The sequence below is a fragment of the Uranotaenia lowii genome, chromosome 2 (assembly GCF_029784155.1).
Source record: "Uranotaenia lowii strain MFRU-FL chromosome 2, ASM2978415v1, whole genome shotgun sequence".
Classification (NCBI taxonomy): domain Eukaryota; kingdom Metazoa; phylum Arthropoda; class Insecta; order Diptera; family Culicidae; genus Uranotaenia; species Uranotaenia lowii.
In genome coordinates this window covers 23116287-23143907 of record NC_073692.1, presented here as the reverse complement: position 1 = coordinate 23143907, position 27621 = coordinate 23116287, and the positions used below count along the sequence as shown (strand labels likewise).

Genomic DNA, 27621 nt, shown 5'->3' with positions numbered 1-27621 from the left:
ACAGGATGTTCTCCTTTATAAAAATGCTTGATTGCGCTCAGCAAATTTAAGTCGAATAAATAAATTTTAGTGATTATTAAACTATAGGGCTCTGAAAGTTGAATTGAACTGAACACCTAATTTAATGTATTAATGTAATATAAATGTAATGATGAATTGGTACTAATAAAGATATATTTAAAAAAAAAATAAATAAAAAAAAAAGAATGATATCTTTATGTATGTACAGATAGAACATTCATTGAAACGCACCATGAATGAAACCCAACAGCATAGAGTTAATTAGACGTGGGTTGAGACGACGAATACTTTCGTGACAATCGAAAAAAAAACCGGTTCCGCGCGGCCGGCTTCCATTTTGAGACGTATCATACCAAACAAATTCATACTATAAAGTCGAAAATCAGCTTGGCCATTAACTTACATGTGGTGTGTTCTAAACTCTCTTGTGTAGGTATGCTGATTTTATTAGTTGAATGGTGATGCTTTAGAAGTAGGTATTTATGGAAAAAAGTTTGAAGTTTTGATATTTTATAACGGAATGTAAAAAACTTTTTATAAGAATCTCGAAAAATATTGATTTCATCCAAATGGTTGCCAGCTTAAACATATCAAGGTGGAACTGGTCAGTTCCAAAAATATATCAGCGCGGCCGTTATCTTCTCTGGCTATCTATGCTCTTGTAGAGCGCGATAATTTAGTTCGTCAATTATTCTACGCAGCTGGTCTCAACCGGGCGATGGCGCTTCCAAACATCATTCAAAAATATTTCATCAATCGCCGCAGTTCATTCCGCGACGTTCTACCGGGAAGAGATGATTGTTTATTCGGTCGCGTTACTCGCGGTGGCCATTGTGCTGGTGCTTCGGTATTTCTACTCATATTGGGAGCGACATGGAGTGCCAAATATTAAGCCACACATTCCGTTTGGCAATTTACAAACGGTCGTTCGAAAGCAAGAGTCATTCGGAATAGCTATTTGTGAGCTTTGTCGAAAAACGACCGGTCGACTAGTTGGAATTTATTTGTTTTTCAAACCAGCCATTCTGATTAGAGATGCTCACCTGGCCCATCGTATCATGACGACGGACTTCAACAGCTTCCACGATCGTGGAGTTTATTGCAATGAAAAGGGGGATCCATTTTCCGCTCATTTGTTCGCTCTTCCAGGAAAACGATGGAGAAATTTACGCAATAAGTTTACTCCAATCTTTACCTCGGGACAGCTAAGACAAATGATGCCAACCATTCTTCACGTAGGGAATAAGCTTCAAAAATCCCTGGAAAAGAATGCAGATGCTGGAGAAGTCATCGAAATGCGGAATGTTGTTTCTCGATATGTGATGGAGATTGTGGCGTCCGTGTTTTTCGGATTCGAAGCTAATTGTATCGCGAACCCAGAAGATTCCTTCAGCACTGCGCTGAAAGAAGCCCAACGTCCTAGTTTGTCCACCAATTTCCGCACCGCTGCCACTTTTGTGTGCCCTGAGCTGCTCAAAATCGTTCGAACTACCGCGCTGCCGTCGAGTATTATTCAATTCGTAACCGAAATTATTACCAAGCAAATAGAACACCGTGAACAGACCAAAACGACCCGAAAAGATTTCATTCAGCAGCTTATCAATTTGCGCCAGAGTGATAACGAAAATCAAGAATTATCACTCAGTATAGGTCAATGTGCTGCAAATGTGTTTTTGTTCTACGCTGCTGGTTCAGAAACGTCATCAGCGACCATAACCTTCACCTTGCATGAACTGACCCACAATCTAGCAGTTATGCAACGTTTGGTACAAGAAATCGACCAAGTCATGGAGAAGCACAACAACGAAATCAGCTACGATATGATCAAAGAGATGAAATTCCTCGATAAATGTGTGAAAGAAACACTGCGAAAATACCCGGGACTACCAATTCTGAACCGAGAATGCACCGAAGATTATCAGGTTCCGGATTCGGATATCGTCATTCGTAAGGGAACTCAAGTGATAATTCCTCTGGAAGCCTATGGGTTGGATGAGCAGTATTTCAGCGAACCTCACCGGTACAATCCGGATCGATTCGATGAAGCCACCAAAGAGTACGACGAGAAGGCTTACTATCCTTTTGGGGAAGGACCACGGAATTGTATAGGTAACAAGTAACAACAACACTAAACAGATGTAACATAAACAATGTAAAAAAGTTTCTGCATAGGTTTCACACTTAAGTAACAGCAGTTTGCTGTTTTCGTAGGAGAGAGGGGGAACTTGATCCTTAGGAACTAGCCATATCTCGAGCCTGAAATCACTTACGAAATCTAAAGCATGGATCACTACAAATCTGGACACATTTAAAAGGGTCTATCTTGGAGCTATGTAGACGAAATAAAAATGTTTTCTTCTTCTTCATCTTCTGATTAACAATTGCCCAAAATTTTTCGATAGGGCGGAGTTGAGGGCAGTTGGTTGGATTGATGTTCTTTTCGACAAAATCCACCAGATGGCCCGATACCACTGTAGTACCTCTTTGCTGTAAACTTGCCAAATCTGGCGAAATCTTTACTGGTCCTTTGTGAAAACTAATGTAAGAAAAAAAAACATTTTACAGGTACTCCTCTTCGTTCATTTCGGAGTCCATGGCCTTGTTTTTCACAAAAAACCTGGGGGTTTTTCGTCTGCAGCTCCAAATATCTTGCCAGATCAAACACTTTTCGCCAAAGTTATTGTCAAAAATGAATTTGAATTTGATGGGGACATCACCCCGACCAGTGGCTTTGTATTTTTGGTCAGGAAGCCTCCCAAAATCAGATTTCACGATTTTTTTACCCAGACCACATCGGGTTTTTGAAGTGGGTGTCTAAAATTATTTTCGTCTCGCGACTTCTATCACGTGTAACTTTTTTGAAACAAAACGAATCGTAATGAAATTTTCAGCACTTATAGAGGAAACATTTCCAAACAAAGTACTGTCAAAAATTCCAGATCCGACAACTAGAAGCGGTATGGTATAATAAACAGTGCGTCAAGATTTTGGATGATCCATGCTTTAATGTTGTTATTAAGATCTACATCCTTAAATGGTTTGAACATAAAATTAAAACAAAACCACTGACTCATCAGAGAGTGAAAATAAGTTTTTAGTGATAAGCTTTCAGAGTTACTCTGATTTAAATTTGAACAAGTTTATGTTGAATTTTTTCAAGATTCTTTTTGTTGCTACTAAATGTGTTGTTGCTTGGGATTGGTGGGATGCATCAGGGCAGGAACTCTTGTACTTAAAGCTGTTCAACATTAAAATTTCGTTCATTTTACCATCCATCATTCAGAACGCAAATCAGTTCATAGTTATTCGTTTTATGAATATTCTTTTTAATTTTTCCAACCCCTATTTATTACTTTAGAGCAGTGGTCGGCAACCTTTTGAGTCGAATGAGCCAAACACTTAAAATTTTCTAAATTTCAGAGTTTGAAAAAGCAACATTAAAGATTTTTTGTAATTTTGTTTATTTAAAAAAATGAATGATAATGAACATTATTTTTACGAAAATAACTTTAAAGCCATTAGAGTTTTTTCAAACTCTTGGAAATTTTTTTCAAATCTTTTTAATCTGGATTCTCTTCTGGATCGTCAGCTCATGTAACATCTTTTGATTTTAGATCAATTTTAACGCGTTGGCAAATATCGAGTCAAGTAAATTCAAAATACACATCAAGCTTAAATGAATTCTGTGCATAATGTTGAAGTGAATGATTTGAACATCTTATCATAAGCAGAATATTTATGATTTCTTCAGCAAAGAAAAGGTTACTTAAAATATCAAAATAAAGGGAATCGAATTTTCTTAAATTTATGAAGCTTTTTTATGACATTCCAGAGATTTAGCTAACCTTTTCCAAAAACCAAGTGGTATTTGGTTAAATTCCACTGAAATTTATTTAGCCAAAATTTTAATCTTTTAAAATTATGCTCCTGACAACTGGTAGAATTTTCTAGCTTCATGACATTAAGCGGATATGTCTTCAGAATTGTATGCATCTGGTAAATTAAAAAATCTCATTTTATGTTACATGTGATTCTTCAGTATTGTGAGTCCAATTGAATGAAGATTGAAATCCAGTACATCGTAAATTATTGATCAATGCTTGTTAATGCTTAGATAACTGAAAAAAATCTGACAAAAAGGTCATTTTGTAGCCTTCATTGAAAATTCGGAACAAATAATACGGAAACAGTAGATTTGAAAAGGCAAATCAGTTCAAAGATATTTTTAAAGTTTCGAAAACATAAATTAATAAAAACAAATCAACGGTGATTAACTCTTAATCAAACATGAAAAAAGTCCGTTACTGAATCTACGTTCAAAATTTGTGGGCTTTTGGTAAATATTGGATGCAGGCATAACGTTTGAAATTTTCAGTATGTTTAAAGATTCATATGTTTACTTTTTTTAAAATACATACAATTTAATAATACATAATACAAACTGCTTCTCAATGCTGATCTGAGTTTAAAAAGCTGTGAATATATAATCCTCAATTATTAGTTTTGGAATTTTGTATTTGAATTTCATGTTTCTTTTCACTTTCAACCCGTTATTTATTGAGTAAGTTGTCCAATTTTTTTCACGTATCCAAGCCGTGCAAATCCGCGTATTAGGTTTTTCAATTTAAACTCAAAACCGTGTAATATCGGGTAGGTCCAGGAAAACTCTAGGTTTTTTTCATAAAAATGAAAGAGAAAATCTGAAAAATAAACACACGAAAAATGAATTTTACCAAAGAACTTCTCAAATCTCATCTCAAAATTCCAAAAAGTAGATGTGAATTTATTTCGCTAAAACAAGTTGAAATTTAGAATTTCGTTGAAATTGTTAACAATCCTGGCAAAAGCGTGGCTTTCTCCTCAATATGCTGGAAACCGGACAGAACCGTGCATTTGACAAATTTTTTCTTTGAAAATCCGGGAAAGCTCGGATTAAACTGGGCAATCTGGAATGCTAATGAGGTATCTCTATTCAGATACATTAACATTATCGTTTTCAATTCAATTAAAGAGAATAGGATTGAGCTGGTTTTTTTTAATTTTTTATGTTACCAGGCGTCAAAGTTGTAAATATTTTTTGAAATGACTGATTAATTCTAATTAGATTTTGGAAATTTCAACTGATAAATTTTCATAGAGGAGTTACGTTGTTGTAAAAAAACAGAGGCAAACTAAGAACTACTGTAGCTCAGATTTTATGTTCGATTTGTTCAAAAATATACACACATTTTGTTATTCTTTACATTTACGGTTCATGATAAATTATATCTTGATCTCTCTGCTGATGCTTCAAAAAGAGTGAAAAGAAAAAAATATGACTTCAAAAAATTGTATTTCGCTATTTGATCCTTTCCGCTTGTTCCTACAACGGATGCAATTTAAAAATATTCTTCTGGATCTACGAAAATCCGTTTGTGTCACAAGACACAATAGTGGATATAGCCAAGGTTGCCGAAAAAAAATCTGTGTTTTAAAGAAAAAAAATTCTAACTTTCTGTGATTTTACCCAAAAATTCTGTGATGGTTTTCTGAGATGTGTTCCCTTCAATTTCATTAAAAGTTTATGATAAATTGGGTCTTTTTAACATTTTAGTTGAGAATAATCAATCAACATGACAAATTTTATCATTTTTTTCTAATTCAAGGTAAGAAATATAAATATTATATTGATAAAAAAAATTATATTTCTGTAAATCCAATCAAAATTCAATAATTCTGTGAAATCTGTGAATTTTTCGAAAATTCTGTGTTCTGTGACACAGATTCTGTGATGAAAATTTGCTCAAAATTCTGTGAAATTACAGATTTTTCTGTGATTTCGGCAACCTTGGATATAGCACGATTTTATAAATATTTTATTTAAAACATATTTGATATTTGCTCAGTGAGCTAAAGAGTCACAGCTTTATATCCAAAGAGCCGCATGTGGCTCGCGAGCCGCAGGTTGCCGACCTATGCCTTAGAGTGATATTCGAAGAATTGGTAATGGTGGTGGGGATTTTTTTTTATTATCTGACAATTTGCGCCGGGGGTCTTCAGATTTTCCCCAAAATTGAAAATTTGGTTCATTTTTGCGACCTAAAAACATGTGTATTTTTTCAGATTTCTAACTTTTTTATTTTTTGAGTTAGCTTCGGTTTGATTTTTTTGAAAATAAAAAATAACCATTTTTCAAAGCTACATAACTCTGTTATTTTTCAACGGAAATTAAAAAATAGCACATCAAAATGCATTGAAATTTTAACAGCTTTCCAACTAAAATAGTTGAAAAAAATTAAATATTGACCTTCAACATGAAAAGTTGTAAACAAACTTTAAATGGCGTCTAAAAGTACCGTCTGCACCACCGAATATTTTGCAAAAAATACCGTTGTATAGCTCAATTTATGATGCAATTTTCATCTGAAGACACCAAAGTGGGCCATCAATTCCTTGAAGAGTTATGAAATAAATAATGACAATAAATCTCTCTTTTTGCGACGAGAACAAACAATGGTCGAACAACTACACTCACATATGGAGGTAGCGCGCACTTCTAACAACATGGAAACAAAAGAACTTACCAAAGCAGGTAAAAAACACTACTTTTTCGTGCTTTGTAGAGTGTTTGCGGCATAGCTGGCTTTAAATTTGAACCAAATTTCTTAGTATTATATTGTTAATGTGATATAAAAAATAATGGGAATGTTGCTTTTACAACCTGGTCATATGGTATATAACTTATTTACTTTTCGATCAAAGATCATTGTGAAGCATAATCAATGCCAATAGTAAAAGGTTCAGTCCCTGTGTTTGGGATCACACAAATGTGATTAAAAAATGAAATATAGACGTGCTTTACATAGTTTTTATATCGGGAGCTAAGCACTGGACACCAAAATGTAGAAATAATCGAAGAGCTCAGTATGGCCAGCCCAGGCTGTAAAAAGCATCATTCCCATTGTAGGTAATATGGCATTGAAAATATGATACTTTTACCGTATTCGTTTTCTCCATTCGCCCAGTTTTGAGGTTTACCATACTAGAACGAACATAACTCGTCGTCAGTGTTCTGCTACCTTGATTGCTCACAAACGAATCTTCAGTGTTCCACCGTCCATTTTAAATCAAATCTGGGGAATTACGGATGCAAAGCTGAGCGCATAAACTTCTCAAAATGACAGCAAAATTCGCAAAACTTGTTGTGACCTAGTACAAAACTGGGTATAAACAAATAAGTTATTAGATTTTTGAATATAACATGAAGTTAGTTTAGCTGCAACACTCTACCGCCCCTACTTTCATAACAGTCCCATATGCAAAAACAAGCAAGCAAGAAAATCAGCTTTTCCTGTTTTGAAATACATTCTTAAATTGTGATCACCACTTTCGGCATAAACGAAAATCGTTTCTAGGTTGTCATAATAAATCGTAAGACCTGAAATTTTCGAAATTGGGTTATTGGTAAGGTCGAGCGCACCATTTTTATTCATTATGGGACTGTTAATCGACCATATTTGAAACCTTTTTCAAATCTACTCGCATAACAGTCCCATACAGGGTATTTTTTCTCACCAAGCTACTTTCTAAGATTTAAATTTGATCGTTTTTGAACTTCTAAATTCAATTTTCAGAAAAAGAAACATACTTCTGGAAAAATATCGTAAATTCCACATTGTATGTTGAAGCTTTTTACGATTTTTGATTGCATCCGATAGTTTTTCGCTCAGGAAGTCATTTCTAAGGAAGTCAGACCTGCCTTCGAAAACTAGTGTGCATCATTCGACATCAAGCGAATTTTATTTTTTTAAATGATTCACAGCAATAAATCAAAGACTATTTCGCCGAAAGAAGCATTGAAAAGTAACCAAATCCGTGGTGTTTCACATATGAGACTGTTATTCGGGTATATTTCATATGAGAAAGCCACAAATTGATAATTTTTTACGAAACTTCTAGAACAAAACCTCTTTTTTAGTGTTTTATTTTGAAGCTCTATGTATACCTAAAATGACGAAAATTCATATGGGACTGTTATGAGAGTAGAGGCAGTGTACAAAGCACGAAAAAATAGTGTTTATACCTGCTTTGATATGTTCTTTTGTTTCCATGTTGTTAGAAGTGCGCGCTACCTCCATATGTGAGTGCAGTTGTTCGTTTTCGTCGCAGAAAAAGAGATTTATTGTCATTATTTCTTTCATAACTCTTCAAGGAATTGATGGCCCACTTTGATGTCTTCAGATGAAAGTTGCATCATAAATTGAGCTATACAACGGTATTTTTTGCAAAATATTCGGTGGTGCAGACGGTACTTTTAGACGCCATTTAAAGTTTGTTTACAACTTTTCATGTTGAAGGTCAATATTTAATTTTTTTCAACTATTTTAGTTGGAAAGCTGTTAAAATTTCAATGCATTTTGATGTGCTATTTTTTAATTTCCGTTGAAAAATAACAGAGTTATGTAGCTTTGAAAAATGGTTATTTTTTATTTTCAAAAAAATCAAACCGAAGCTAACTCAAAAAATAAAAGTGCTAGAAATCTGAAAAAATACACATGTTTTTAAGTCGCAAAAATGAACCAAATTTTCAATTTTGGGGAAAATCTGAAGACCCCCGGCGCAAACCCGTCAGATAATAAAAAAAATCCCCTGGTGCCTAACTCCAGGGGCAAAAAAACTCCAATAAAATTCAGATTTTATTTCTAGATTTCCTAAGAAAGCTGAAAGCCCCATTTTGCTAGGATCATCCTAAAAGAGAATTTTCTTCAGCTATACGTTATCTTCCACAATTTTGGAGGATTTTAAACCCTTTTATGAACATGTCCCGGTTAACCTCGCTATTACTTGGCCAGAGAATGTTTTGTTAAAACATTCACATAACTTTTTGGAGTGATTGCAATCAGTACTCTTCATGGTATGAAATTTGGCGATTTTGTTATGCTGCAATGAACTATTTTTTAAATTTATTCAAGCAACATAAAGTTCAGTGGAATTTATATATTCTTTAACGCAGTCAATAATGGAACGTTTTTGTTTTAATATTAGAAAACTTGATATTTGAATCATAACAATTTTCTCATTTGTATCCCTATTCACCATATATCACGGTACTGCAAAAGCTTTTATCAAATTTGGTCCTAATTTTACAATAACGAATCTGATATTTGCGTCGTCAGTTCGATAATCAATAATTATTGGTTCGAATCACTGTTTGAAATCAATTATATCCGGAATTGCGCATGTATTTTCGAGTTGTCTCACTCAGGTTGTTGTAATAACTGATTTTTTCATCACACATCAGAAATTAAAAAAAACTACGAAAGATGTGTTGTTGGTTTTGAAATAGGATTGCTGAACTTATTGACTAACAGTTTATGAACTCTTCTTAATCAAGTTTTATGTATATTGAAGGATTAAACTACAATTCAAAATGGAAAGATCCAAATTTTTGTCACTGAACAACTTTTCAGCATAAAGAAAAAATTAAAAGTGTTGAATTTGTTTTTAGTTTTTTTTTTAAATTTATTCTAGATTTAATTTTGCTATACAAATTTGAAGAACCTTCCTAATTTTAAATTTTAAATTTTCTTAAAGTTGAGTGAAAAAAAAATTGGATCCAGTTGTCTAGTTAGAAGATTCGAAGATGGATCACAATAAAAATTAGAACTGAAACCTTAAAATACTTTCCAAATATCTTGTGAAGATTTCCCGGAAAACGGTTGTTATTTTAATTGCGTATTACAAATATTTCTTCGATTTTTATAAATTGTTTTTTTTTTTCAAATTGAGAGAATTAATTTCAGTCAAGCTTGATCGTTTTTTTATATGTATTTCCGTAAAATCTTTGTTCATGATTTATTTTTAATAAATTTCAACCAAAAAAAACGTAAACACTTTCTAGCCTGTCGTTTGGCTTCTTAATTTTATGTCATGTGTGCAGACTGTGTAATTGAGCATTATTAAGGTTGGTTGAATTCCATCTTTTTTCGTATTTCAAAACACCTGTATTTTCAAAAATTTCCGTTCTGGTCAAAATGAATGACAGATTTTTTGCAGCTTATTAAAATGAGATTAAGGTACCCAGGTTTAGATTTCAGTTTTTGTATGGAAAAATGCGTATTTTTATACAGAGAATGTATCCTTTTCATTTGTCTTAAATATTTTGTTCTCACGCAATGCAAATTCCAATTTTCCAATTTCAAAGCAGTAGGAGCAGCGAGAAAACAGTTATAAGAAGTGAATTCGGAAAAAATAATCAACACTCTGTTTTGTGCATAACTTTTGAATGCATGGATGAAAATTGATAATATTTTCAGTGAAGCTACCTAGTGATGTAATGCATACGTAAACAAACTTTTTTGCAAAATCTGTGGTTTTTGAAAATGCATCCAATAGTGAAGATCATTGAAAAATTTTGTAAGCAGAATCGAGAAAAATCCATAAAATTTCCAGTGAAAGACTCAAAAACAGCTGGAAATCAACTATATGGCCAAAATTCACATGATAAATTGTTTAAAAAGTCTTAGAGGATCCAATAGTGAGCTATAATTTTGAATGGAATTGAAAACGATTGATTTAATGAAGTGAGGGGAATGTGAGAGGATTTTTCAAGCTCAATTCGAAAATATGGATAGAAGAAGTATTTTAAAGAATCTAATTTTTCTGACTGGTTCGTGTAGCTGATTTTAAAAAGATTTGGCTTCTTTTATATAACGTAGAAAAACTGCCCATCGTAAAATAAACAAAATGCGGTGCTCAAATCGTGCGCAAAATATTTGGACTTCTTGTGGGGAGATACTTCGAAAAATTTCGTTATGGACAGCAGAGCGAACTCTATAGCGGTCATCTGGCAGGATTCCAACCAGAAACTTTCCGTAAACAAGTCTCGCCTGTATTTTCTGGAAATTTAACCAAAGAGAATAAAATTTAAAAAAAAATGATGTCTAATACTTGAGGACGCTAACGGTTTACAAATCGTATTTAAAATCAAGTTTAGGCATTTTCAATTGCGCAACTGGTTGGCCAAGAACAAATTAACTCTTTTTAACCAATAAAAAAATACATTTCAACCTGATTTAAGTGCATTTTTTGCAAAACCATTGCATATGGTGACTCAAAACTTCTGGTAACTCTATTTTTTCTTTTAAAAACGCTGGAAATCTTAGTTTAAAATATTTCATCAGAATATTTCAAGACTCTCATATCTCATGACAACATTTAGTAAATCTATGAACTATCTAAAAAAATTTGAGTATTTGAACAGAATGTCTAAAATCCATTATTTGTTTAGATGATACGGCTATCCAATGTAATTTTTTTAAATTTTTAAGCCTAGTGTGACATTTTCCTTATAATTTTACTTTGTGGCTGTGAACACTTTTAGTTTTGAAAGCGATTCAATCTGTTCTGATTCAGCACAACGAGTTTCAACAAAATTCCTCATTATAAAATGTCATATACTGAAAGTAAAAATAAACATGACATTGGATGATTTATTTTATTAAATTTAAATTTATGACTGTTAATCAAAAAGCTGGTTAACAGTATGATAAAAATAAAAAATCCCAAAACGCTTCAAAATTTAAAATTTTGTTGTTGATTGCTTAAACAACCTTGGACAAAACGTTCTTTGAAATTTATTAGATGCCAGCAAGCCTGCCCTTTTCAACTTATTTTCATCACATTTAGAGTTTCTATTTTTAAGGAGTTATAATGTTCTTTCTCAAAAAAAAACCAAGCTTTTTATTCTTTTGAGTTTCGATTTTTTAGTTTTGAATCTAGCTCCTGGATTCTGGCAGATTTTTATTTTTTAAATTTGAGGCTTATTCTGCGAGTAACGTTACGTTACTTGTCATATTTCACAACACAGTGCTCACTCCAGTAACTTCTGCAAACTACAAATTTAAGCTCGGATGAGCTGCTACCCGTCTTCGAAGATCATCGATCCTACGTTTGTTATCAAACACGTCTGTTTTGGACTTCAGTTGATAAAAAAAATTAAGTGATATTTGTCTTGTTTCAATTTGAAACTCGATCTATGAATTTAGGTTTAATTCTGTTGGCTTCTCAATATTTATTGTCAGTTTTAATGTTAAATATTTGACATATTTGATGATTTATAAGAAAAATTTTCTGCATATTTTTTTTTTTGTTTTTTTCTTTCAGGAATTCGCATGGGAGTTAACGTGAGCAAAGTTGGGCTTATCTTGCTGCTGTCGGAATTCAACTTTGAAGCAACAATCGGTCCGAAAATCAACTACAGTGCCAGTTCCGTAACGTTGGTTCCGAAGGATGGCATTCCGATGAAAATCACCAGGAGGAAGTAAATAAATGTTTTGAAATAAAAACTCATTCGAAGCTTTTTGTTTTCGTATTAGCTCAGTTTCTGACTGCCCCAAAACTTAGATAAGTAATCGCCCGTTACAACTGGTTTGCTTGCCAAATTAATTTTCGAGAAAACTTTCTAGCCATGTTTCCATCCCAGCAAATCCGTATAATAATCAACCGAAAAGTCGCTTCTGCCAAATCCGTTCGAGCTTTGCAGTTTTCATCACCGTCGGGAGAATTTTCGAAACCAGTGCAAAGTTGGAGCACCTCAAGCATAGCAAATTTGTGGTCTTTTCGCGTCTGGGACTCTCTTTCTATCTCTGAAGCTTTCCATCATTCACTTGCCACTACAACATCAAACATCTTCCGGAAGCGTGTAGTTTCGTGAAGTTTGTAAAGTCAGGATCGTGTTCCGAAGGAGGTAGCTAAGTACAACTATTCTCGCTACTCGAGCCATAATTTGCTCCGACACTTCCGTGGCTAAACAGGTTTAAGATCTTACCGAAAATGGGATACCTTTGCCAGGAATGGTTCCCCTTGCATCCTTTCGCTTCAAAAGAAGGGGAACATCCCCCCTGGGAGAGTGCATCCTTCCTTCCTTTTTTCGGTCCCCGGTACAAACTTAACCGTTTCCGCTCCGGAAAAGAGCAACATTATGCTCGAAAATTGAATGCACTTTTACTCCAAATCGGATGGGAGGGAGTCATTTTCTTGCCCGGACAACTTTTTTCACTGCACAATCGAAAGTAATTCCTGTTCCAGGAGAACATTTTACAACAGTGAAACTCGAGCCGGAGGATTCATTCTATAGTATTGGTTCAAGCTTGGGACAACTTTTGGCAACAGGAACGATTCTTATGGGCATCTTTCAGATGGGATGGGCGATCCAAGTGTGAGTTTACCCCTGATCACCTTACAAGGGGTTGGAAGTATTCTTTGCAAAACCAAATGGTACGTGGTGGAGTTTGAGAAAATTAATTTTTGTCAGTATTGTGTACCCATTCGAGCTTTGATCAAAAACCGATAATTTAATTAGTCATGAATTAGGGCGAACGATGTGTTGAAGCAGAAGATTGCAACGGTTTGCTCAATTTGATAAATAGCAGAAAAATTTCCATGACCAGCTTAAAGTGTTCCATAATAGGTGGCTGTATTTTAGCTTAACTTTTCCGACGTACTTCTTGATGTACTTGAACATACACAGTGGAGGCTATTTCGTAAATAAGCATGTATTTGTGTAGTTCAAATTTGGTTATTCATCGAGAACAAAATTATATCATTGGGAAAGGTGAAATTTGTTTATAAACATTTTATCCAGGGAATAGAAACCATTTCAGAATTCCAAAAATATTGCACGAAAATTCTTTTTTGTTACATGATCTTGAGATTCACTTTTGAAATTATGATTTTAGATTACGGTAGCTCACCATAGTTTCGAAACATACATTATTAACTTGAAAAAAGAAAAAAAGGGATCCCATCTCATTCCGAAAAAACTGCATCTTGATTGCATGTCCCTGTCAATCAAAACTGAAATTGGATTTCAAATAAAGGCTGCACACCCCAATTTTTTTTAATTCAGGATCAAGATACAGAATCTGTGAATAAATGAATCCTTACACAAATAAGGTGAAAGTTTAAACATATGAACCTATTAAATTTCTAATGAAGACAAAAAAACAAAACATCAATCAATGATTAAAGGCACCTGGATCATAAATCGATTCACTGGACATTTAAAATTTTAGAATTCTTAACCTAAACCGGGGTAACACCCCTTAATTTAAGCAGCATCATTGTCCACCTTACGATTTTAATTGTTGTTTGGCACATAAAGGGCTGCGATGTTGTTTTTTTTGGCCAAGAAACTCTGAGATTCAGCATTCACTAGACCAAAAGTTACAAATTCAGTATCTTTAAGCCACCGATTTTGTGAAGTCTCATGAATTATTTTAAATCATTTGAGTTATGTCTCTAACAGTAAAGGGTGATACGGTCAAAATTTGGTCAAGGGAAAACGCGTGTAAATCGGTGAAATCGTTTATTTAAAAATCAAATTAAAATTCTTTTTCAAGTTTAATTAGTAGAAAATTCAGGAAAAATATTCAGTTTGGCTTCTGCTTTTCCAAATCCGAATTGCCGGGCCTTTCGCTTAACCCCTGCCATCAGATTTTGTACAGCCACCTTGTCCACCTTCTTCGCCGCAGAAAGCCAGTTTGCCTTGAACTGCTGCTCGTTCTTAGCAGTTTTTTTTTTGGTCTTCTTTAGGTTCCGCTTGACAATAGCCCAGTATTTCTCAATTGGGCGGAGCTCTGTCGTGTTGGGAGGTTTCTTGTCCTTGAGAACCACCTGCACGTTGTTGGCGGCGTACCACTCCATGGCCTTTTGACCGTAATGGAAAGATACCAAATCCGGTCAAAACAGTACGAAACAACCGTGCTTCTTCAGGAAAGGCAGCAGACGTTTATTCAAACACTCTTTCACGTAAATTTCTTGGTTGACAGTCCCGGAAGCTATGAAATTGCTGCTTTTCAAGCCACAGGTACAGATGGCTTGCCAAACCAGATATTTCTTCGCGAACTTTGACAGTTTCATGTGCTTGAAAATATCTGCTACCTTTCCCCTTCCTTTTGCCGTATAAAACTCCTGTCCCGGAAGCTGCTTGTAGTCGGCTTTGACGTAGGTTTCGTCGTCCATTACCACGCAGTCAAACTTCGTCAGCATCGTCGTGTACAGCCTCCGGGATCGCGCTTTGGCCGTCGTATTTTGTTTATCATCGCAATTTGGAGTCACTGCCTTCTTGTAAGTCGATACAGACCCCGTTCGTTTTTGGCAACATTCGATTTTTAGAAGCGACATTACCTTTTAGTTTTCTCTATAACTGGACCAATATAATTGAAACAAACACCATAAATGCGTTTTTCTGTTCTGGTGATAAAATACAACAAGAAAAACAAAAGTTTTTTTTTTAAATTATAAGTTACTCAAAAATGATAAAAAGATGAAAAATTAAAAAAAAAAATAAAAAACAAATACGAACAAAAGACTAAAAATGACTAGTAACAACTAAAAAATGATGAAAAATGACAAAAACAGCAAATATGACAAAAACAAAATATGAAAAAAAAAATGATTAAAAAATGCACTCATTTTAAATGATATGTGCTCACGTAAGAACTTTTACTAGACACAAAAACACACGACGTATTACAGGACACGACACTTAACGTTCTTACTTAACGGAAAAAGGGTTTAAAATTACCTTTTTTGTCGACCGGTTTCGGGCTCGATGTTGCCCATCTACAGGACGATGTCCGACTGATTACTTGAAGACGGTTAACGTAACCAATTTCCTACACTGCTGATGTATTCGTCGATTCCAGATAGGATTCCAGAAGAGGAAAGATCTGGAATTTACGAAATTCCATGTAAGAGTTGTCCATCGATTTACATCGGCCAAACCCGCCGTAGATTTAAAGTGCGGCTCAAAGAGCATAAGAATGCCGTTGAAAACAATACGATCAATGAATCGAGCGTGGCCGCCCACACAACAGAATTTGACCATTCCATTGACTGGGAAAAGGTCAAATTTAAAAAATGCGTACGCAAACCTGGACACCTTAACGCTTGGGAGTCTATGTTCATCAGCACGGCCGAGAAACCGTTGATGAACGAAGATGACCCGCCGATTATATCTCCACTTTTCAACCTGATCAACCAAAAGTTCGCATGATGCGACACCCTTTCGACGAATACATCAGCAGTGTAGGAAATTGGTTACGTTAACCGTCTTCAAGTAATCAGTCGGACATCGTCCTGTAGATGGGCAACATCGAGCCCAAAACCGGTCGACAAAAAAGGTAATTTTAAACCCTTTTTCCGTTAAGTAAGAACGTTAAGTGTCGTGTCCTGTAATACGTCGTGTGTTTTTGTGTCGATTAAAAAATGACTAAAAATTGTCGGAAATTGTTCAAAAATAACATTCACGATAATAAAAAAAGTGATTTTGTAAAAATTAATGAAAAAAATAAAAAAAAAAATTGAAAAAATATCTCAAATCATTTCCTTATTGAACATTTAAAATTAAGGTAATAATACTGTAAAACCATTCCAAACTCAAAAAACACTTCAGTCATTTGGGTTTGAATGATGATCTTAAATGATTTTGAATGTTTCAGTGTCATTGAAAGTATTCAGAGTTAAATTTATTAGTCTTATATTTGAAGATTTGAAAAATCATTTCAATACATCAATTTTCAAGGAGCAGAAAAAAAAGGTTAAATTTCTATTCAAATCCAATTGTTTTTTTTATGGAAAAAAGTACACCATAATTTGCTATCATACACTGCTATTTAAATGTGATATCATTTTGCCCGAATAAAAGTGCAAAATTTTCGACGTGTTTCGATCACCGTTTGATTATAGTTTAGGATTTTTGTTGTTGATATTGTTCGGTGAAATAAATGATAGATCATCAAAAAAATTAATCATAAAAAAATGTGTACAATGCTAAAATTTGAGTTTCACTTTTTATAAAGGAGAGAATGGGGATACTTGAATCCTTTCTCTTATTTTCATCATATCTTTCTGGAAGAATTTTGCAGATCGTCGGCTTTTGCATTTTCTGACAGCGTGTAATTTCAAGTTTATATGCTGCAATCATGAAAAATTTAAAGATGAAAATTCGTTTTACTATTTTGGCCGCATTAAACTTCATTTCACAGTTAATAAGTGTCAAATAATAACAATTCTAAAAGTTTGTCCACTACCCTTTATTCATTGCATACTTAAAGGCGCAAATTTCTAATTTTCAGATAATCGTACTTTTTTGTTTCCTTTTTCAGTAAATTATTGGAAAAATATAAATTATTGGATAAATATTAACAATTTCGTGCTTAGCAAATGATCAACATCCATTCAAAAGAAAAATATATCTTTTTAGATTCGAGGGCAAGCTTGCCTAAATCACAGACAAGTCTATAATATCACTCAATTTTGAACAAATTATCATCACAGAATCTATTTAACAGAACACAGAATTTTCGAAATATTCAAAGATTTTAAAGATTTATAAATTTTGAACGTTGTTTCAAAAATATAATTTTATTAAATCTATAAATTTTTTGGATTTTCAATATTTTAAACGAAAAATATGATAACGTTGGTAAATGAATTGATTTTTCCGAAGTGAAATTTAAAATTAGACCCGATTTTTCATTGATTTTGCAATAAAATCCATAAATGTAGCATCACAGAAATCAATCACCAAATCTTGGGGTAAAATTAAAAAAAAAAGAATATTTTTTCTGAAAAACCCAGATTTTTTTTTTTCGTCAACCTTGCTTTACCTACATTTTGGAATTTTTTTTAAAAAAATGAGATTTTACTATTGCATTGAAAATATTGAGTCTGTCTGTCTGTCTGTCTGTCTGTCTGTCTGTCTGTCTGTCTGTCTGTCTGTCTGTCTGTCTGTCTGTCTGTCTGTCTGTCTGTCTGTCTGTCTGTCTGTCTGTCTGTCTGTCTGTCTGTCTGTCTGTCTGTCTGTCTGTCTGTCTGTCTGTCTGTCTGTCTGTCTGTCTGTCTGTCTGTCTGTCTGTCTGTCTGTCTGTCTGTCTGTCTGTCTGTCTGTCTGTCTGTCTGTCTGTCTGTCTGTCTGTCTGTCTGTCTGTTGTTTGTGTTGTTTTCTACAATTTCAGATAAGTTTATTTTCATTCTTATTTTTCCAGAATGAAATCAAAGAACAGATAAACTCCCCAGATTTTTTAGTTTCAATTTTTTCTACATTCAATACAACCCGCTTTTCAACATTTTTCGTCGCTTCCACTGATTCAACGACGATGACAGACATTGATTGGTTTTGGAAGAAGCAAAGTCGAGCGCAGAGAACGGAGAAAGATAACGAGGTCACACCACGAACACAAAAACCATCCAAATGTGGTGCATAAAGTCACATTCTTGACACAATTTTTCCGGACAAGGGCACTATACCTACTGTTAGTGAAAACCGTTGTTAGTTGTTGGCATTGAAAAACGATTTCCAGCTCCACCTTTTTGCGCTGCTGATGGGAAATGGCTGAAAATAGTAGTAAGTTTCTGCTGCTGATGCTTCTGCCAGTCGAGATTATCTGATTCTGTAAATAAAGCACATTTCCGCTGACGACGACGACGACGACATTGATTTGCGGTTGGCTTTTGGATGTTGAATCCGGATCCGGAAATGGCGGTATCTATTTTTACTCAACTGCCAATCAGTTTGATATCGTTATATTCCGTTGGCGGTGTGATTGTTGACATTTTTCTAGAAAGCTTCCGGGATGTGGTTTCAAACCAAATAAACAGATCTATCTTCATCGATTTAGGTTCAGCTCTTCACAATCGAACCCGTTAAATAGGCAATCACGTGTGGCATTTTGAACATTTAAAGCCAGCAATCCTAGATGATATCAAATTTCGAAAAATATAATCATGTTTTGTTGAATTGTGCTCCTCGTTTTACGACCCACAAACTTTACGAGTTGAACTTTGCTCTCAAAAAGTTGTTAACTTTTTTTTCACCGAGGGCGCAACGGACACATTTTTTTCCAGTCATCATTGGACTTTTGTCGATTGCACACAATTTTGTGTGCAGACTTTGAAGTCAGATCTCGGGAGTCAAAAAAAAAGAGTCACAGCTCCATCAAGGTAAATGGAAATTGGTCTGGTAATCCCAGAGGCTTCAGAGCAGCCCCGACGAAGCGCAACATTCTGCCCATAAAGTTGTCATCGTTGCCACATGGAAAGGAACTCCAATCGTTGAAGAACTTTGTGGTTGCGACGCCTGATGGCACGTGTCAACATCAGGAAAAAAGTGTTTTGAAGGAAGTCAAATCACAGAAAATATCCAAACAAGAGAAAATTAAAAAGAAAAAATGGTGATAAACCATAAACCACTTGAACGATTTTTTTTAACAAAAATAAACAAATCTGAGAAGATTCTCTTTTATTTCTAAATTTCAAATCTTTGACTCGCTGTGCTGTTTCCGTTTCCAATCTGGAGAAATCACATGCGAGCGTCATTGCTACACAAGACAAAGTTGAAACCGTAAAGTCAGGTGCAAAAAAGTTTATCTTCCAGAATCAGTCCTGTCCTGTGAAAGTTACCAACGACAGTCAATGGCAGCTGGATGCTACTGGGCCCAGGCTAGGAACCCACTGAAGCTGGTTCGAGTGAGGAAAAAGTTCTAGAAAGGCAGCCCTTCTGCAGGAAAGCAGTTTTTCTGCAATAAAAATAACTCCCTGACTTTAGTCCCACACAAATCGGTCCGATAACTTTTTAAATTATTTATGAGCATCCGAAGCCCAACTTGCCAGCACAGATAATCGAAAGGTGATTATATTTTTTTCTCGTCTATCCTCATGGGTTTACTTACTCGAAAGGGAGTCAAACGATTGCAGATGGTCAGCTGAAGACGAGTGGTCCGATGGGATCAAAATTTCCGCTCTTCGTAGGAGGAGCTTTCGGAAAATATGGACCAAGCAACTTTTAGTCGGCTTTCGATCGAATCCGGCGGATTTCCGCCCGATATGTACCACCGAAGGGGAAAAGTTTTCATTGTCGTAAACGAGCTTGAAAAATGTGCATGAATAAACAGTTGTTGATGGCGAAAGTGGCCACCCCTGCCTTAACACTAGAAAGACCGCACCAGTCAAAATGACTGGTTGGACACTTTGTTTGTTGAATATCTTTTGAATACTTCGCTTTAAAAATTCGCAAAAAAATATGACTTTTCATGAATTTTGATTCTCTACAAAACTGTGTATTTTTTATTTCACTAGCTCTTTTAATAAGCGAGATAAATTTCGCCATGGGCACTCGGACCGTGACCAGTCAAAATGACTGGTAAAATTCACAACCCTATAAGTCAAACTAGATCAAATTTTTTCGCTTGCTTTTGGTTTCATTTGCAATCTACATTCAAGACAATGAGCCCTAGTTTATTCATGGTGGACAGAAGTGTGTCATTCGTTATGAAATTATTGATTTTCGATGCAAAGTCAAGAAAATTTTTAGAAAAAGTTCTCGGATTGGCCACTGTGTGGCGCTTCAAGCACTCGATTCCCAATTTTTTTAGTCTGTTTTGTTGCCCAACTTCAATTGAACTTTCTGTCCAAATTTGGCGAAATTTCATCAAGATTTGTAAAAGTTATGTTAGATTGAATACATGTACATTCGAGTAATCGAGTAGTTTTAGGTGATAAATATGTTTTATACTAAACCAGAATGAGTAAAATAATTATGAATTGTGTGCTCATTTATTCAAATTTGAAGACAACAGCTATTAAACTGAATAGTTTCAATGATATTTCAACATGAGTGCACGGAATATTTTTTATATGTTGGTTATCCACCATGGGTGCACGGATTCACCGCAGTTTCTGCCCAAGTATGTATTCACATGCATTCTTAGATTATTAGGTTCGACAAATTTCCAATGCAAGTTCACTTACAGGTATTCCGGCACCCGTGTATATACCTGGCCAGTTGGCAACTGATTGAACATTTTTATTATAAGAGGAAACACATCTTACCTGTCGGCAACTTATGGGGTTTGAACCCAAGAGTTTTCTTGCCGATACCGGGAATCGAACCCAGTACGCCTGGCATACCTAGACCAGACTCGCGCAAGCTTATCTGATAGACCACATCGGCGCTAAGATATTTCAAAATGGGTGCACGGAATGGCCATAAATTCGCCGTTGTAAATTGTATAGAAATAAATAGATTTCAACTTGCTTCAGAACACAAAATATTTTTGAGTTAGATATGAAAGGTATTTAAAATGCAATATTGGTCAATCGAACAACTTTTCAACGTGTACATTTGACAATGTTGATTCATTATTTTTATTTTCACTGTTTTCCGTCACACGACATAACTTGATGCATATAATTCTCAAAATTCACTCGGTCCATGGTAACCGTTTTCCAAATTCTCGGATGTTGATCAGATCTTATCAGATAAATATACGATTGCAAAAACCTTTTTTTTAGTAATAAATAAATAAACTTATTATTTCAATATATTTTTGAAATATTTCTTTTCCAGGAATGAAAAAAAACGGAACTTGAAATAAAAATCGTTATTTAAATGAATATATCTCAACATGAAACACATGGATTCGACTTTGGTTTAGTTAAGATTTGTAAAAATGCTTTTTTTTTTAATTTGCAAAAAGTCCAATATTTGATTAAAACGCGGTGAATCCGTGCACCCATAGTGAAAACCCATGTCTATAACACAGTTTTCATTTGAATCCATAAAAGTTTTTATTATTTACCTTTAGCATGCAAAAATTGATTTTGGATAAATGGCGGTGAATCCGTGCACCCATGGTAAATTGCTCTACTTTTAGATAAAATATGCTTCAAAACCAATAATATCAGGTATACTTTATAGGAAACGTGTTGAAAAATTTCAAAGTGATGGATGCTAGAAAATATCTACTAAAACAAAATTGAAGTGAAACCGTGCACCCATGGTCAATACTCATAGCCATCTAACATGATTTAATTAGATTGATAATGTGTTTTAATTTTTTGAAAATTAATTGAAATATTCATGTTATGACATACACGCATTCGTCAACTATGCCAAAGTGAGGTGATTCCGTGCACCCATGGTGAAAAAATATTTCCATTTTATAACAAAAATGTTACCGAATAAATAACAAAATAATGTCAAAAGAAAAAAGTTAAAAATATTGTGATATAAAGAATTTTCCCTTTACCAGTCATTTTGACTGGTCACGGTCCGAATAGGTATATTCAATTTGCCGGTCCTTCTAGTGTTAATGGGCGTTTGAACAAGTTTAACGAAAGATGAAAGCAAAGCTGTTGACAAGCATTTTAAGGATTCTCTGAAGAGCGACAGTGATTTATCACAAATTTTGGTTGTAAGTTGGGTTAAAAGAAACGTTCGTTTTTTATTTTGCAAAAAATTGCAGACAGATATGGTACTGTTCTACATGTTTAAGAATTTCATAAAGATTAGTGATTTTCAAAATGATTCCGACATTTTCCCGAATTGCAATTAAAGTTTAAGGGGGCTTGAAAAAAATCACATCACCACTCACCAACAGTGTTCGGCATCGCTAACTGAAAAATTAGCGCCGCTAATCAAATCGCTAACTCATACAAAGTTAGCGATCGCTAAATAAATACGCTAAATGTGCTAAAAAAGTTATCGCTTTAAGCTTAAACCGCTAATCGCTAATCGCTAACTGTTTATTTACCAACATTAAGGCCGGAACAAATATCAAATTTTTCTGTAGTAACGCACTTCCCCCTTTCGATTTATCCAACTCCCCAAGGGGGAATTAATGAAGTTTCAAGTATTTAATTTAAAATAAGTTTGATCATATTTTCATAAAATAATATGAACAAAACCAAAACTGTCAAAGGTAGGAGTTTTAACGAGTCTCTGTGTTCTATAAATTAAAACAAACGATTTTCGAACAATTAAAGAAAGAGCAAAAGAACAGAATGTGAAAAATGGGAGCGATATATCTCTTTTTTTTTTTAATTTAAATTTTGGATAAAAATTTTCTCGATTTATTGGTTTTGTGCAAAGTAGATGCAATTTTGTTGTAGATAATTTTTTGTGCCATTCATTTTTTTTTTGTTTTGACATTATTTTACATAATCCTCATTTAAAATCTTTAACCTGCTTTCCCCTTTTTCAAATTTGCAGAAGCATTGTCAAACGTGAACATTTATACAATTTCTATTTGTACTTAAAACGAAGGCTACAATAGTGATTTTATCTTATTTCTATATGAACTGATCTGTAAAATCTTACAAAAAACTGTATTGTGAAAGTAAATTGCTCAACTACTTGAAAAGAAATGCTGATAAAGAGATGTTGAAAATAGTTTTATATTGTTTAACACCTTTTATAGTTATCTTATTCCGTAAAATTTGCTAAAACAGGTGCTTAAAGAGAGAAATGACACTAAATACATTTTTTCTCTAACTCTAGTACGCATTCCTCCAATGAATCCAATTAAACAATCAGAATGATGCACAATGTCACTTTGACTTGATTAATGAAAAAAAGTTTATTCTATCACTAAGAATTTGAGAGATTGATACAAATATATGGCAGTTAGCGATCTTCAATAAGCGGAATCAAAAAATAGGGGAACTTTTCAATTCGCTAAATCAATCCAAACTTAGCGGCAAAATTAAACCGCTAACAAAAAGTTAGCGGACTAACTAGCGAATAGATGATTAGCGCTTTTGTGCCGAACACTGCACACCAAGTAGTTTTTCTGTGAATTCATGGTTTGAACATGCTTGCAACAGAGCTGTGAAATAAGAACAGCTGAAAAATAAAAAAAATTAGCTCAAATAGAATAGGTTTTAAGATTGAATCAAAATGCTTAGATGCTTTATTTTGAATCCCTTTGCAGTTTTTGTCATTTGTATAATTTTTGTCATTTTTGTAATTTTTGTAATTTTTGTAATTTTTGTAATTTTTGTAATTTTTGTAATTTTTGTAATTTTTGTAATTTTTGTAATTTTTAATTTTTGTAATTTTTGTAATTTTTGTAATTTATGTAATTTTTGTAATTTTTGTAATTTTTGTAATTTTTGTAATTTTTGTAATTTTTGTAATTTTTGTAGTTTTTGTAATTTTTGTAATTTTTGTAATTTTTGTAATTTTTGTAATTTTTGTAATTTTTGTAATTTTTGTAATTTTTGTGATTTTTGTAATTTTTATAATTTTTGTAATTTTTGTATTTTTTTTAATTTTTGTAATTTTTGTAATTTTTGTCATTTTTGTAATTTTTGTAATTTTTGTAATTTTTGTAATTTTTGTAATTTTTGTAATTTTTGTAATTTTTGTAATTTTTGTAATTTTTGTAATTTTTGTAATTTTTGTAATTTTTGTAATTTTTGTAATTTTTGTAATTTTTGTAATTTTTGTAATTTTTGTAATTTTTGTAATTTTTGTAATTTTTGTCATTTTTGTCATTTTTGTAATTTTTGTAATTTTTGTAATTTTTGTAATTTTTGTAATTTTTGTAATTTTTGTAATTTTTGTAATTTTTGTAATTTTTGTAATTTTTGTAATTTTGTAATTTTTGTAATTTTTGTAATTTTTGTAATTTTTGTCATTTTTGTCATTTTTGTCATTTTTGTCATTTTTGTCATTTTTGTCATTTTTGTCATTTTTGTCATTTTTGTCATTTTTGTCATTTTTGTCATTTTTGTCATTTTTGTCATTTTTGTCATTTTTGTGATTTTTGTAATTTTTATAATTTTTGTAATTTTTGTATTTTTTTTAATTTTTGTAATTTTTGTAATTTTTGTAATTTTTGTAATTTTTGTAATTTTTGTAATTTTTGTAATTTTTGTAATTTTTGTAATTTTTGTAATTTTTGTAATTTTTGTAATTTTTGTCATTTTTGTAATTTTTGTAATTTTTGTAATTTTTGTAATTTTTGTAATTTTTGTAATTTTTGTCATTTTTGTAATTTTTGTAATTTTTGTAATTTTTGTAATTTTTGTAATTTTTGTAATTTTTGTAATTTTTGTAATTTTTGTCATTTTTGTAATTTTTGTAATTTTTGTAATTTTTGTAATTTTTGTAATTTTTGTAATATTTGTAATTTTTGTAATTTTTGTAATTTTTGTAATTTTTTGTAATTTTTGTTATTTTTGTGATTTTTGTAACTTTTGTAATTTTTGTTATCTTTGTAATTTTTGTAATTTTTGTAATTTTTGTTATCTTTGTAATTTTTGTAATTTTTGTAATTTTTGTAATTTTTGTAATTTTTGTAATTTTTGTAATTTTTGTAATTTTTGTAATTTTTGTAATTTTTGTAATTTTTGTAATTTTTGTTATTTTTGTAATTTTTTTAATTTTTTTAATTTTTTTAATTTTTGTAATTTTTGTAATTTTTTTAATTTTTTTAATTTTTTTTAATTTTTGTCAATTTTGTCATTTTTGTCATTTTTGTCATTTTTGTCATTTTTGTCATTTTTGTCATTTTTGTCATTTTTGTCATTTTTGTCATTTTTGTCATTTTTGTCATTTTTGTCATTTTTGTCATTTTTGTCATTTTTGTCATTTTTGTCATTTTTGTCATTTTTGTCATTTTTGTCATTTTTGTCATTTTTGTCATTTTTGTCATTTTTGTCATTTTTGTCATTTTTGTCATTTTTGTCATTTTTGTCATTTTTGTCATTTTTGTCATTTTTGTCATTTTTGTCATTTTTGTCATTTTTGTCATTTTTGTCATTTTTGTCATTTTTGTCATTTTTGTCATTTTTGTCATTTTTGTCATTTTTGTCATTTTTGTCATTTTTGTCATTTTTGTCATTTTTGTCATTTTTGTCATTTTTGTCATTTTTGTCATTTTTGTCATTTTTGTCATTTTTGTCATTTTTGTCATTTTTGTCATTTTTGTCATTTTTGTCATTTTTGTCATTTTTGTCATTTTTGTCATTTTTGTCATTTTTGTCATTTTTGTCATTTTTGTCATTTTTGTCATTTTTGTCATTTTTGTCATTTTTGTCATTTTTGTCATTTTTGTCATTTTTGTCATTTTTGTCATTTTTGTCATTTTTGTCATTTTTGTCATTTTTGTCATTTTTGTCATTTTTGTCATTTTTGTCATTTTTGTCATTTTTGTCATTTTTGTCATTTTTGTCATTTTTGTCATTTTTGTCATTTTTGTCATTTTTGTCATTTTTGTCATTTTTGTCATTTTTGTCATTTTTGTCATTTTTGTCATTTTTGTCATTTTTGTCATTTTTGTCATTTTTGTCATTTTTGTCATTTTTGTCATTTTTGTCATTTTTGTCATTTTTGTCATTTTTGTCATTTTTGTCATTTTTGTCATTTTTGTCATTTTTGTCATTTTTGTCATTTTTGTCATTTTTGTCATTTTTGTCATTTTTGTCATTTTTGTCATTTTTGTCATTTTTGTCATTTTTGTCATTTTTGTCATTTTTGTCATTTTTGTCATTTTTGTCATTTTTGTCATTTTTGTCATTTTTGTCGTTTTTGTCATTTTTGTCATTTTTGTCATTTTTGTCATTTTTGTCATTTTTGTCATTTTTGTCATTTTTGTCATTTTTGTCATTTTTGTCATTTTTGTCATTTTTGTCATTTTTGTCATTTTTGTCATTTTTGTCATTTTTGTCATTTTTGTCATTTTTGTCATTTTTGTCATTTTTGTCATTTTTGTCATTTTTGTCATTTTTGTCATTTTTGTCATTTTTGTCATTTTTGTCATTTTTGTCATTTTTGTCATTTTTGTCATTTTTGTCATTTTTGTCATTTTTGTCATTTTTGTCATTTTTGTCATTTTTGTCATTTTTGTCATTTTTGTCATTTTTGTCAGTTTTGTCATTTTTGTCATTTTTGTCATTTTTGTCATTTTTGTCATTTTTGTCATTTTTAAGGTTTTTTAAAATTCAGTCTTATTTGTTTTATTTAGGCTTGGTTCCACAGATGAAAGAAAAATAATGTTCAGTATAAAATTTTCAATTGCAATAAATTATGGGTGACTTTTAAACCAATACAAAGCTTTTTAGACCCCATAGTTCGAGGAATATTAATATGACCCCAAATCGGCTTAGTCTAATGTACAGTTTATGTAGATTTGTGTCTAGGTATAGTGTCAGTAGCATGTTTGGCTCTATTTTTTGGATTACAGAATTTCAGGGATTTTTCAATCGTTTAGGAATTCTCGAAAATGATCGATTCCCGGGAATTTCTTTGCAGCAGATGTTCAACCAAACTCCAAAAAGCAGAATTTTAAAGCGTTTTGTTTATCGGATTAAGACTTTTAAAAACAGACCTTTGCAAAGAAATTTCATCACTTTTCAAGTCTCCGACTCTGTTTCATATGTAGGCGGGTGTTAAATTGAAACAGAACTCTCCAGGTCGTAATAAGAAAACTTTTCCAGTTTGGCGCTGACAATTTAACGACGTTCATTCCAATTAGTTCAGCTGGTTTTGATCTTATTTCCCGACCAAGAAGGGTTAGAATGTGTCGAAAACGTTTTTGAACATGTGATTTCAAACTTTTTTTTTCTAAAACAAAAATAAAATTCACAAAAATGGTGTTGTAGGTTTTCGAAACTGTTTTCATTGAAATTTTTAAACTCATTCCATAGCTAATCTCTGGAATCAACACGGCGCCACGGTGAAAAGTAACGTACACCTGTTCTGCTTTCTTCTAATCACTGATTAAGCATTCCACGTGAGTCCGCATCGAGGTTTTCACACCCTCGATGCGA

At 32.4% G+C, this 27621-nt stretch overlaps 2 protein-coding genes across 11 annotated transcripts in view; one reads left to right on the top strand and one right to left on the bottom strand.

Annotated features, from left to right (window-relative positions):
- Positions 1–27621, bottom strand: part of LOC129744023 (uncharacterized) — a 724779-nt gene that overhangs the window by 517000 nt on the left and 180158 nt on the right. The window lies entirely within an intron of this gene.
- Positions 763–12326, top strand: LOC129744026 (cytochrome P450 6d3-like). Its single transcript, XM_055736342.1, has 2 exons — positions 763–2130; positions 12166–12326. Exons 1-2 carry the CDS (start codon positions 816–818, stop codon positions 12324–12326), a joined length of 1476 nt encoding a protein of 491 aa, XP_055592317.1. The 5' UTR covers positions 763–815.